Source organism: Chrysemys picta, chromosome 10, assembly GCF_011386835.1.
Source record: "Chrysemys picta bellii isolate R12L10 chromosome 10, ASM1138683v2, whole genome shotgun sequence".
NCBI classification, from domain to species: domain Eukaryota; kingdom Metazoa; phylum Chordata; order Testudines; family Emydidae; genus Chrysemys; species Chrysemys picta.
Window position 1 is genome coordinate 5655669 of NC_088800.1, and position 13550 is coordinate 5669218.

Consider the following 13550-nt stretch of genomic DNA (forward strand, 5'->3'; position numbering starts at 1 on the left):
CCAAGTCTTTCCTTCAGGTTTGCCTTAAAGAAAGTAATAATGTCCCATGCTTTAATATGGTAATCTTCCAAGTGACCTTTAGAGACTAATAATTGAGTGATATTACAGATCTGGGAAATATAAATAATGTATCGTGTCTTTTGCATATCTGTTTATGGCACTCAGTTTATAAAAGTATACAATGGACAGAATCAAAACACTTTGCTTGGACAGCAGGTCCCTGCTCCTGTTGGAATCAATGGGAATTGTGACACTGACTTCAATAGTAGGACTGGGCTATAAAGGATCATTATTATGCACACTTCATATTAAAGACAGAACTATTTTAAAACTCCACTTAGAATGACTATATTGCAGCAGAGATTCTCAAACTTTTTCACAGTGTGAAGCACATCTTAACAGAGAGCTTATCTCAAACCACTTTCCCTGTGATTTGCAATTGTATAATAAGCTTGGTGCAACGATAGCAATTGCTTAGGTGTAAAAGTATTCTTAGGAAAGTATCCTGTATTTTCAGAAACTGGAAATAGGTGGGATGACAGATGGTACCATGTGATCAGCTAGCTCTCTTCAAACCATCAGTGGGTTCCTCTCTTTGGGAGACCAGTTTGGGAAATGGAATATTAAAGAGTATAGTTAATCATGAAATCAAACCTGGGCTTCTGAGAAAGGGGCAACAGAAATGCTGTTCTCCACTAGAATAACTGCAGTTTCCCCTTCGAGATCTCCTATCCGTCCTAAAACTCGTACAAAATGTCCATTTGGATACACAGATGTTGACTCCCAGGAATCAATACGCACAATAACTCTACAGTCCTGCAGTAAGACAATAACTCATGTTAGGGCAGCAATGCATTACTGAAAAGCAATCAACATAAGTGCTAGCTGAGAGACAAATGGGGAAATCCAAAGAAACGGCAATCATAAAATAAATAAAATACGCACTGAAGGAGACTATAATTTTCCTTATCAAAGACCATTGCTAAGCATTTAATAACAGAATCTGCATCATTAAATTAAAAATCAAGATGCATATATGCTACATTCATGCATACCCCAGGCTCTGACATACAATGGGGCAGAGAATCAGGAAGCCATAGCTCCTTTCTGATGGCACCTCCGCTGCCTCCAGAAGATCTCGGCTGCAGCAGAGAATCTAGGCCATGTTGTTTTTAACTTAAAGTTAGTGCTGTCATTCATACTATCCCACACAATCTTTATACTAGCATACGTGAGTCATAATCTATAAAAAAAAGTCAGAGATAAGTGATAAATTCTTAATTCCATGGTGGAATTAGCATTTGTTATTCAAACTACTAGAATTTACTTCTTGATCATTAAAAAAAAAATATATTAGCTACTTGAAGCTACTTGTCCCAAAATATATTACAGTCTATAACCAGCAGTCGGAAGGAAGGAGACCCATGTGTTTTAATTCACATGTAGTGCATTTGTGGCTAATGCTATAAGTAATAGTTGTATGACGGCACTTCATGTATTCATTATGTCCTCACTGCTCCTAGACTGGCATGAAAATAAGATGTTGTATCTGCTTCTGAAGACTGACTGAGATTGAGGAGGAAAATTTAAATAAAAGTGGATATAGCAACTATCAAAAACTACATATACCAAAAACACAGACTCTTACCTCATCTCACATGTAGTTATTTTACATTTATTTTACATATAAGATTTTTGGGGCAGTGAGTATTTCTTTTATTTGTCTGCACATCTATAAGCATTGCCCAAATAATACTGCATCTGGGATTCAGTCTGAAAGGACATATGCCAGATGGATTATACTTCTCCCTCCCTTCCTCCCAAGACCCCAAAAGGTTACATGAAACCCAATATTAACAGAAATATTTTCATATAATTTGTTTAAAGATTACATGAAAATAGATAGCTTGAGATTTAAACATCCCTCTAAAATATTTGCAACCCAAACATTGCAGCATGTTGTTAATGCACGACAACCAGAAAAAGAAATGCACTAGAAACAAAAAGAAGTTGACTAGTTATTTCAATGGTCAAGCTCAGAGGAATTCACAAAATAAACAGCGTAATACTAAAGAACACTAGATTTAGTATCACAAAGACAACTTTTAAAAAACAAATACGAGTTTTATCTTAAAAAGGTCTCTTTAAAATGTATTAAAGACGTAATTCAAACTGGATTTCAGGTAGATACTCATTAGGTTTTACCATGGCATCATCATCCTAAAAGGAAGAATTTGAAAATATGAAGAAACAGTCCAAATTGCTTAATTGAAGATGCCAAAAGAAACTAGTTAATGGCCTAAATTCAGTATTCTGATAAGCTCCCATTAGCATGAAATGAAGCAACCAGTTGTATACACACTTGTGAGGCCAAAATTTGGACTACTGTTAGTGGCTTAAGTTAATTGTTTTAAATCTTTCACTGCCATTGAAATCATTATATTAAAACAAACGACACCTACACTATCATATTGGCATACACAATGCAGAAATAGCAATCATTATTTACCTGTAGTGCCTCAGCCTGCTGTGTGCTGATTCTGATTTTAGGAATTCTGTAATCCCAAGGTGTAACAAGGATTTTCTGGGCATTTTTACCCTGAGACTGACTCTCTTCTTTGGATGGAAAAGTGACCACATAATCTCGCCAGTTCTTCTGGATGATTCCAACAACTCTACCTTTGAAAGAGGAGTACCGTTGGCTAGACATCAAATGGTTAGGCCAGTGGTGCCCAAACTTTTCCTGTTGTGCCCCGCCACCGTTACCAGTAACGGAATCTACCTGTGCCCCTGCTCCATTACTGCACAGCCAAGGCTTCCTCAGAAGAGGTGGAGCTGAGGGAAGAACTGGGGATGGAGCAGGAGCTGGGGCTAGAGATGGAGCTGACCTGGGGGTGGAAAGGGAATGAGGGCAGAGCTGTGGCTGGAGTTGGGCTGGGGGGCAGAGCAGGGCTGGGGGCAGAGCAGGGCTGGGGGGGGGTGGCTCCCTTCCTGCCCCCTATGGGGGTTGGCCTGGGCCCTGCTGTGCCCCTCTAGCAGGTGTGGGTGCGCCACAGTTTGGGGACCACTTGATTAAGCAGAAATAGTAAAGTAAGTATGTTGGAGGTTTGGTGGATGCATCACTCTGCAGTATGAACTTGTGCATCCACAAGCTAATACTAGGATTGCTAACAAGATCTGTTTTGCAGTCAGTGGGAGCTGTACTTTGACCATATTAAATTGTATATAATAAGTTCTCTGAAAAATCAGGTCCTAAGTGTCTCAAATTGGGCACCCAAAATTAATGAATAGTTTTGACTAGGGCTGTTGATTAATCACAGTTAACTCACACGATTAACTCAAAAAAATTAATCGCGATTAATCGCACTGTTAAACAATCGAAAACCAATTGAAATTTATTAAATATTTGTGGATGTTTTTCTACATTTTCAAATATATTGATTTCTATTATAACACAGAATACAAAGTGTACAGTGCTCACTTTATATTATTATTTTTATTACAAATATTTGCACTGTAAAATGATAAATAAAAGAAATAGTACTTTTCAATTCACCTCATACAAGTACTGTAGTGCAATCTCTTTATCGTGAAAGAGCAACTTACATACGTAGATTTTTTTGTTGTTACATAACTGCACTCAAAAACAAAACAATGTAAAACTTTAGAGGCTACAAGTCCACTCAGTCCTACTTCTTGTTCAGACAATCGCTAAGACAAGCAAGTTTGTTTACATTTACGGGAGATAATGTTGCCTGCTTCTTATTTACAATGTTGCCTGAAAGTGAGAACAGGCGTTCGTTTGAATAGACTGCAGTAAATAAGGCATAAAGCCACACATTGAACAATGTGAAAACAATACAGAACAGCTGTTTATTTAATGAGCACTGTCCATTCGGTGCACTGAAAGAGGGGCCTGTGGAAAAAAAATATACCTCTACCCCAATATAACACGACACGATGTAACATGAATTCGGATATAACACAGTAAAGCAGCGCTCCGGGGGGGGGAGGCGCTACGCACTCCGGCAGATCAAAGCAAGTTCGATATAACGCGGTTTCACCTATAACGCGGTAAGATTTTTTGGCTCCCGAGGACAGTGTTATATTGGGGTAGAGGTGTAGTATGTGATCGTGTATCATAATGTACATGTACAAGGAGGCTGATTAAAGGGTGCACAGACCACCTTAATTCTGCCATTTCCTAACTTCAGAGTACTTGACTTTGCAACTTGAATAATGTTTTTGTTTGTAGTTGTGTGTGTAATATATAATCAATCAATCTGGTTTATTAGTATGGTATCCCTTTCCATGATTAAACATGGACATTTGGGAAAGGGGGCAGTTTGCGTAACCGCAAGCACAATGCAGTCCCATAAATTGAGGAAGGCAAATACTTTCAACCTTCTTTGCACTGTTGTCTACTTTACCTGTGGGCATAGGTTCACTGGAGGTGTCACCTGGTGCCTTTTCTTCAGTATCATTCTCACAAAGGGAAGCAGTTCTTCCTTTCCATTCATGCTGGGGTAACAACTCTACAGCTACTACATCACCATGGATTGCACGGTTCCGAGCTTTGGTACCATGAATAAGTATATCACTTTGGAGATCTAGGTTTAAAATAATAATAAAATAGACTACACAGTCCTAAAAATTCACACCACTCCTCCGCTGGCTATTTTTTTGTTGAAACAATAATTTGCAGTAATCTGGCAGTTCTTATATGACTGCTCTCAAAAAAGATTGTTGGCAAGTACAATGCTACTTTGTCAGGAGGAATCTTTCTCTTAGTTTTTTAAAAAGCTATTAAGCATTTGGTATTTGGAGTCTTGGATAAAACAATCAGATTGTCATCAGCCCACAATGACCAATGCCCTTTTCCTGAAAACATTTGTGCACATGCTTAACTTTAATCATGTGAGTAGTCTACTTGAAGACAAAGCTAAGCACATGCATAAGTGTTTGCCCTACTATGGGGCATCAGGGTTGGTCCAAACCATTCAGCAGGACAGACAGAGCCATAATCCATTAAACTGTACAGTGTGGGAGAAGGGGAGGCTGAAATACAGATTATTGTTTAAAGGGGATACATGTGGAGCAGTTTTCAGAGTCCTTCTCAGCACACGGAGAAAACCTGAGGAACCCAATTTCTCGCATTCTCTCTCCCACTGTCCTACTGACCGAGGAGTTTGCATGGCTTCTTGTAGAGAGCCTGGATCCGTTGTTCCTGAGTAAGCTGGAAGGAGTCACCAGAAGGTGGAATAGAACACACTTAAACTAGTCTTTAAATATAGCATTTTATTAGAAATATTTTCACCTGTTTCTTTACCACTGGCTCCTTGAAGTCGAACAAAAGCTTCCATTTGTGCTCTGTGCTTATTGACATTCAGGACACCCTAAAATAAAGTAACAGTCACTAACCAATAGATGCAACTACAGGGAGGAAAAATCTTCACACCTCAAAATGAACAACTTTATATACATTAAAAGTACTCACTTCTTAAAAATCCATTTAAAAATGTTTCCTAATCATTTTCATAGGAAATTTAGAACAAGACGGTTTCTCCTTGTGGGGAGCATACTTCATAGAATAGAGCTGAAATACTGAATTCTTGAAAGAGCCAAGCATTCTTTCTAGATGTTTTTTATTTAATGTAGCGCTGATGAAATCTCTGAAGACTACTACAGCTCTCTTTTTATCCACAGACTAGGCAGACCACAAGCAGTCAGTGCAAACTTACATACATGGCACTGCCCCATCTTGACTCAGAGGTACCATCTAAGAGGCAAAAAATTCAGGCTGTGTATTCTATTCTTGCCTTTCTGCTGAGGTTGCCAATAAAGGTACCAGGTTACTGCCTCTTATAGTGTTTTTTTATTTTTCATGACATGGACATGTATCCACTAACAGCTGAACATAAGCCAATGAATAGCCATAACCTGGTATAGAATTCTGATTACTAATGACCTGAACTGGAGTCAAACGGACAACCGAAAGGTGAGAGGTTCTAGATCTTCACATTTTATTTGTATTTTTTAAAAAATAGATGTGTTGCTTCTAAACACAGTATCTACTTTCCCAACTGATGTGTGAATCATGTGGTCACACAATGATCTTTAAAGGCCCTTTGAAGATTAGCACCAACAGACTTCCATCAAATCCTTTTCCATGAAAGCCAGAAATTGAAGAAAAAAAATTATGGCATCCGCAGGACACTCATCTGATGAACTTTTTCATTTTATTTGAGAAGAAGGGGAAAGGAACAAAAAGATTCTCAAAGTTTACTTGTTATCCACCTCATACTCCCTCTTTGCTCATTACACTCCTTTCAATCCCTTCTCTCACTGTTACCTCTCTGTTTTCTTTCATGTCACTTCTATTCTGGGAACAGTTTTCCATTTTTTTAGCCTACCCCCTCACCACACTGCTTTTCTTGAAACCTTATAATACATGTTCCCTCGCCAATGCATTCTCCCAACCTTCTGCATTTAATGTTATTTCATATATCAGTTTTCTGAGTTTGACTATAAATTCCTTGGCACAGCGCCTCATCTTTCTTTGTATGCTCTATAAATAATAGATTACCTGTATATATCGTCCAGATTTGATCCCAGCCTCTAATACTTCCATAGGAAGATGTTCAGGATATTCCTTCCCTTTGTTTTCTTGGCTTTCACACTCTCGTTCACGCCGAGATTGACGTATAGAATCGTAGAGTTCATGGACAGCTTTTAAGTCAGGCCAAAAATTATCCAAGTAATTCTGTATATACACATTATAAACAGAGCACAAAAGATTTTAAATAGAGATCTATGGTTCTATTCACAACAGAATTCTGTGCAGACTCTACAATGGTGGTGCTGGTGGTCAGTATCCTAAATACCACAAACCCATTTCTCCATTAATCCATATCTCTAGAGAAGAACAGTGTAGTACCCAACTAAATCACTTTGCTACCATAAATACCATAGAAGGGTTTTTTATCATTTAGTTTCAGATAACATTTTAATTATAAAAATGAAATAACTTTTTGAAAGATCTAATTCAAAGTAGGGCTGTAAAGCAATTAAAATTAATCACAATTAATCGCACTGTTAAACAATAATAGAATACCATTTATTTAAATATTTTTGGATTTTTTTTACGTTTTCAGATATATTGATTTAAATTACAAACACAGACTACAAAGTGTACAGGGCTCACTTTATATTTATTTTTATTACAAATATTTGCACTGTAAAAACAAAATAAATAGTATTTTTCACCTAATAAGAAGTACTGTAGTGCAATCTCTTTATCATGAAAGTTGAACTTACAAATGTAGAATTATGTACAAAAATACTGCATTCAAAAATAAAACAATGTAAAACTTTAGAGCCTACAACTCCACTCAGTAACTACTCATAGACTCATAGACTTTAAGGTCAGAAGGGACCATTATGATCATCTGGTCTGACCCCCTGCATGCTGCAGGCCACAAAACCGTCCCTACCCTTCCCTTGACTCTGCTGATGAAGTCCCCAAATCCTGTGTCTTGGTGACTTCAATTGGCAGAGAACCCTCCTGCTAGCGATCCCTGCCCCATGCTGAGGAGGAAGGCGAAAAACCTCCAGGGCCTCAGCCAATCTACCCTGGAGGAAAATTCCTTCCCGACCCCAAATATGGCGATCAGTAAGACCCCGAGCATGTAGGCAAGAGTCTCCAGCCTGACCCTTGTTAGCCATTATACTATTTACCTGCTATTGCTCGGTATTCCTCAGCTAATATGTTTTACCATTAAACCATTCCCTCCATAAACTTATCTAATTTAATCTTAAAACCAGACAGGTCCCTTGCCCCCACCGTTTCCCTCGGAAGGCCGTTCCAATATTTCACCCCTCTGACGGTCAGAAACCTTCGTCTAATTTCAAGCCTAAACTTCCCCACTAAACTTCCCCATGCAGCCCGCTTCTTGTTTACAATGTCACCGGAAAGTGAGAACAAGTGTTCGCATGGCACTGTTGTAGCTGGCATCACAAAATATTTACATGCCAGATGCACTAAAGATTCATATGTCCCTTCATGCTTCAACCACCATTCCAGAAGACATGCATCCATGCTGATGACGGGTTCTGCTCGATAATGATCCAAAGCAGTGCGGACTGACACATGTTCATTTTCATCATCTGAGTCAGCTCCATCAGCAGAAGGTTGATTTTCTTTTTTGGTGGTTTGGGTTCTGTAGTTTCCGCATCACAGTTCTGCTCTTTTAAGACTCCTGAAAGCATGTTCCATCCTCATCCCTCTCAGATTCTAGAAGACACTTCAGATTCTTAAACCTTGGGTTGAGTCCTATAGGTATCTTTAAAAATTTCACATTGGTATTTTCTTTGCATTTTGTCAAATTTACAGTGAAAGTGTTCTTAAAACAAACAACATGTGCTGGGTCATTATCCAAGACTGCTATAATATGAAATATATGGCAGAATGCCGGTAAAACAGAGCAGAAGACATACAATTCTCCTCCAAGGAGTTCAGTCACAAATTTAATTAATGCATTATTTTTTTTTAAACAGGCGTCATCAGCATGGAAGCATGTCCTCTGAAATGGTGGCCGAAGCATGAAGAGGGATATGAATCTTTAGCGCATCTGGCACATAAATGTCTTGCGACGCTGGCTACAACAGTGCCAGGCGAAAGCCTGTTCTCACTTTCAGGTGACATTGTAATTAACAGGTGGGCAGCATTATCGCCTGTAAATGTAAACAAACTTGTTTCTCTTTGCGACTGGCTGAACAAGAAGTAGGACTGAGTAGACCTGTAGGCTCTAAAGTTTTACATTTTTTTGTTTTTGAGTGCAGTTATGTAACAAAAAAAGTCTACGTTTGTAGATGCACTTTCATGATAAAGAGATCACACTGCAGTACTTGGATGAGGTGAACTGAAAATTACTATTCCTTTTATCATTTTTACAGTGCAAATATTTGTAATAAAAATAATATAAAGTGAGCACTGTACACTTTTCAGAGTATGCATCCGAAGAAGTGGGCTGTAGTCCACGAAAGCTTATGCTCTAATAAATTTGTTAGTCTCTAAGGTGCCACAAGTACTCCTGTTCTTCTTTTTACTGTACACTTTGTATTCTGTGTTGTAACAGAAATCAATATATTTCAAAATGTAGAAAAACATCCAAAAATATTTAATAAATTTCAATTGGTATTTTATGGTTTAAAAAAGTGATTAAAATTGCGATTAACCGCGGTTAATTTTTTTGAGTTAATCACGTGAGTTAACTGCGATTAATTGACCGCCCTAATTTAAAGTAAATTAGATTTAGTTAAAGTTACTTCATTTTTAATAATCTAAGATGCTGTTTAAAACAAAGTGGGTTTTTTCTTGGTTTGTTTAAATGTTATTGTTAGCCTGACAACATCCCTTTCACCACCTATAATATTTTCACTACTAAGTCATGAGACTGAATACAAGCCAGCTTGGTAGTAATCAGAAGTGATTTACACTTAGCAGATATTTGGTGGTTTACATAAGTGAACGGGTGAAGTTTCAGTTTGGTTACTAATAAAAGAGTGTCCACGTAACAATTGGCATCAACTGTCTTCCTCCCCACACACACATACACACTGGCAGTCTCAAAACAGAGGCCAGTAACCGAATGGATCATGGAGACTGAACTACCTTCCCCTTACTACAGACAGTCCCAACTACTCAAGGCTGAGGCTCACTGGCAGAACAATGAAGATGAATCTTATGCTGTGCTGCCTGCGCAGTACCTGCACTGAAGACTTCAGTCTATCATCATTCACTAACATAAAATTTAACAAAAACTGGAAAAAAGATGAAAGGCCCCCAAAGCATCTGAGCATGAGCAAGGAACAGCCTGGACTTTCTGCATCTGCTGTTTTCTTCCAGACCTCCTCCATTTTATCTACCTCTATCCGTTCTGATGTATTCCTAGTATTCAAATCCTTGCTTTCATTTATGTAAATGAGGTAAAAGTCAGTAGTGTAGTATTTTTACATGCAGTCTTTGAGATGGCTTAACATACTCATTATATGTTATAGTCCTTAATTTATCATTATTTTAATGTTGCACAAAGGCAACTTTCTTCTATTTCTTTTAACACGTTACCTTGAATGAAATCACAAACACTCCTTCTGTTTCACCTCCATATTCTCTGATAGCATCTTCATCTTCTGTTACCATAACAACCGGCAGCTGACCCAAGCAGTGATTATAATACCATACTGCTGCATTGTAAATACTCCTAGAAAAGTACAGTTCACACTAACATGTCTATCACATCGCATCTGCTACATTTAAGACATTTTCTAGGGGCTACATATCAGTGATTACATTTCTAACATGCATTCTCTGAGATTTGGAAATCAGGTTAGCATACAGCCAACATATTAGTCAAAATTATGGGTGCTCTATGAGAGAAAGATAGCACAGGGAGCCTCATACTTTCCCTAAAACACATCCACATGGGACCCAGCTATGACAAAGACCTAGCGCACCTTTGAGTGCGAGGTTGTAAAACAAGTTGGAATGTAGCCATTTTTCTAACATTCTGGCACCTACAATAATGTCTGGCAGCAGGCATTGGTGGGAATATACTTCATTACTTTCCAAAGCAGGTGTAAAAAGTCTAGTCAGAGCTGCTCTTCTGTATGTGAGAAGTTTTAGGCACAGTGCCTAAGAACACCATATCTTGGCCACAACAGTTCTGCACACCCTAAATCCTCAAGTACCTCAGAGAGAAGTAAGCAAGTTCCTCCCGATCCATCTTTCACTGAAGTCAATGAGAGTCTATGGTTTAGGTCAGTGTTTCCCAAACTTGGGACACCGCTTGTGTAGGGAAAGCCCCTGGCGGGCCGGGCTGGTTTGTTTACCTGCCGCATCTGCAGGTTCGGCCTATCGCGGCTCCCACTGGCCGTGGTTCGCTGCTCCAGCCAATGGGAGCTGCTGGAAGAGGCGTGGGCCACGGTTCACTGCTCCAGGCCAATGGGAGCTGCTGGAAGCGGCGTGGGCCACGGTTCGCTGCTCCAGGCCAATGGGAACTGCTGGAAGTGGCAGCCAGTATGTCCCTCGGCCCGCACCGCTTCCAGCAGCTCCCATTGGCCTGGAGCGGTGCACCGTGGCCAGTGGGAGCCGCGATCGGCCGAACTTGCGGACACGGCAGGTAAACAAACCGTCCCGGCCTGCCAAGGGCCTTCCCTACACAAGTGGCGTCCCAAGTTTGGGAAACACTGGTTTAGGTAATGTATCTCAAATTAATGGATCGATTTATTTTTAAAAGGCTCAGGCCCTCTTATCCCCTAAAAAATTCAAAATGCATGTACATTACAATTGCAAGTGCAAGTCAAGTAATTATGTGAGCAAATGCTGCTTTGACCATGCAAATAGAATGCAAGCTGAATATGTAAATATTGTACAAGCATGAAAGTCAAGTCTGTTGCTGCATGCATTTTCTGCATGAAAGTAAGCATCAAAGTTTTGGAAGTTTGGCTTAATGTGTTCCAGAAGACTATTGTGATAAGAATATTAAAAGTTATTTCCATTATAGACACAGTGCTGTGCTGCTGTTCAGAAAGGGCCTACAACTACTCTGCCTGAAGATTCCTATAAAACTGTGTTCTACCTTCTACAATTAAAGATCTCTTCAGAACCCATCTTTGAATTTACCTCAGTTCACTTTATTTTTATCTACTTATTACAAACTTATGATTACATAAAAATAGAGGTAAATATATTTTTAAAAAATTTAATGCATTCTTAGTCACAAAAGGATACCCTAGGACTTCAAATGCTGTATATTACCTTATGGCCAGGTAGTCTGACAGCTTTATGTCTTATATATCCAATGCCCTAGCATCTAGACATGAATGGTCTATACAGTCATGCCTTTTTTGTTCCATGCAAAATTGAATACCTCCATTATTAGTTAAAACATACCTGGTCTGCCATTTCTCCATTGATTCTCCTCTCTCTCTTGGCAAATAACAATACTGCTGGAATTCATTAGCAAACAGAATACAGTCATGACGGGCATCCTTCACTAGATTTCGCAGTTTGTTGTACTGTCTGGAATATAAACAAGACAAACGTACACTGTGCCACCTTTTTAATAATGCTGTTTCAACTCTAGTTAAAGATTTAGGGGAAAAAATGAAGGAAAATTACAACAATTAGTTTTAACACTATAAAGCTGAATCCTGACCCCAGTATAGTTGATGGAAGTCTTGCCACTGACTTTAACGGGAAAAGGATTTGACCTTTGTAGAGCAAAATGAACAGTCACTAAAACAGTATGTATACACCAAACATTTTTAAAAATACTTTGCTGTTTCAATACAGTATTTTCAGAGTAAGCTATAGGCTAGGCCAGTGAGTTGCGAATCAGGACACCAACGCTTTACCCAGCCTCTACCACCAAAGCATTACGTGACATCAGACAAGCCTCAGCCTCTCTATGCCTCAGTTTCCCCCTTCGTAAAATGGAGATCATACCACCTTTCAAAGTCAGATTGTGAGGCTTAATTCATTAATGAGCCTGCTGGGGTACAAGTCAATTTAGACAACCTCTTACCTCTGTAACCCACAGTGTGACTCCCTGTCCCCTCCCTGTGGCTGGACCAAACAGAGGTTTATGAGTCTGCTAAAGCCTTTGAGCTAACTGACCTGGATCTTTTAGCTTAGGCAGTAGAGCAGGGGGGCAAACTTTTTGGCCTGAGGGCCACATTGGGGTTGCAAAACTGTATGGAGGGCCGGGTAAGGAAAGCTGTGCCTCCCCAAACAGCCTGGCCCCCGCCCCCACAGAACCCCCAACCCATCCAACAAGAACCCCCTGCTCCTTGTCCCCTGACCACCCCCTTCCGGGACACCCCCCCCCCAACCACCCCTCTGGGGCCCCACCCCCTATCCAACCCTCCCTGCCCCCTATCCACTCCCACCCCCTGACTGCCCCCCAGGACTCCCTGCCCCTTATCCAACCCCCCCGCTTCCTGTCCCCTTACCATGCCGCTCAGAGTGGCAGGACTAGCAGCTGCGTTGCCCGGAGCCAGCCGTGCTACCCGCGCGGTGGCATAGCTGCAGGGCAGGGGAGACAGCAGGGGAGGGGCCGGGGGGTAGCCTCCCCAGCCATGAGCTCAAGGACCAGGCAGGACGGTCCCATGGGACGGATGTGGCCTACGGGCCTTAGTTTGCCCACCTCTGCAGTAGAGGCTCTTGCTTTTAATCCAGAGGTCTAAAATCAATCCCTGCCACCCACGATTCATCCAGGCCATCATGTTGCAGTAATAAATACTTGATATAATTCTTAAAGTCTAATTTACCTTTCAATATTTGTGTTTACTTTTTGCATTTCACTCTTTGGCACAACAAATACAGATCAGTTAGTTTCATTTTGTTAAATGTGTATTTCAGGCTTCTATTTATAATCTTAAATAAACCCCCCATATCCTAAAATTCAGGCCTAAACTCTTCTGAAAGTGCCTCTGTCTTCAAAGTTTGCCTGAAGACAGATAATATGGCAGCTTTTTTTTGTGTGTGT

At 40.0% G+C, this 13550-nt stretch overlaps 1 protein-coding gene across 9 annotated transcripts in view; it reads right to left on the reverse strand.

The window, feature by feature from the left end:
• DIS3L (DIS3 like exosome 3'-5' exoribonuclease) overlaps window positions 1–13550 on the reverse strand; it is a 32242-nt gene that overhangs the window by 14051 nt on the left and 4641 nt on the right. For 4 of the 9 annotated variants that reach the window (XR_010590930.1, XM_065559180.1, XM_008172447.4 and 1 more), the window contains exons 3-9: window positions 11954–12082; window positions 10127–10262; window positions 6587–6763; window positions 5318–5396; window positions 4431–4610; window positions 2510–2679; window positions 655–816 (exon numbers count right to left, since the gene is read on the reverse strand). Coding sequence is in view for 8 of the 9 variants with exons in the window: in XM_065559180.1 (XP_065415252.1) it covers window positions 655–816; window positions 2510–2679; window positions 4431–4610; window positions 5318–5396; window positions 6587–6763; window positions 10127–10262; window positions 11954–12082 (1033 nt within the window). In the remaining variant the exon portion in view is untranslated. The remainder of the gene's footprint in view (window positions 1–654; window positions 817–2509; window positions 2680–4430; window positions 4611–5317; window positions 5397–6586; window positions 6764–10126; window positions 10263–11953; window positions 12083–13550) is intronic. The other 5 variants (XM_065559181.1, XM_065559182.1, XM_065559178.1 and 2 more) reach the window with 4 other exon arrangements.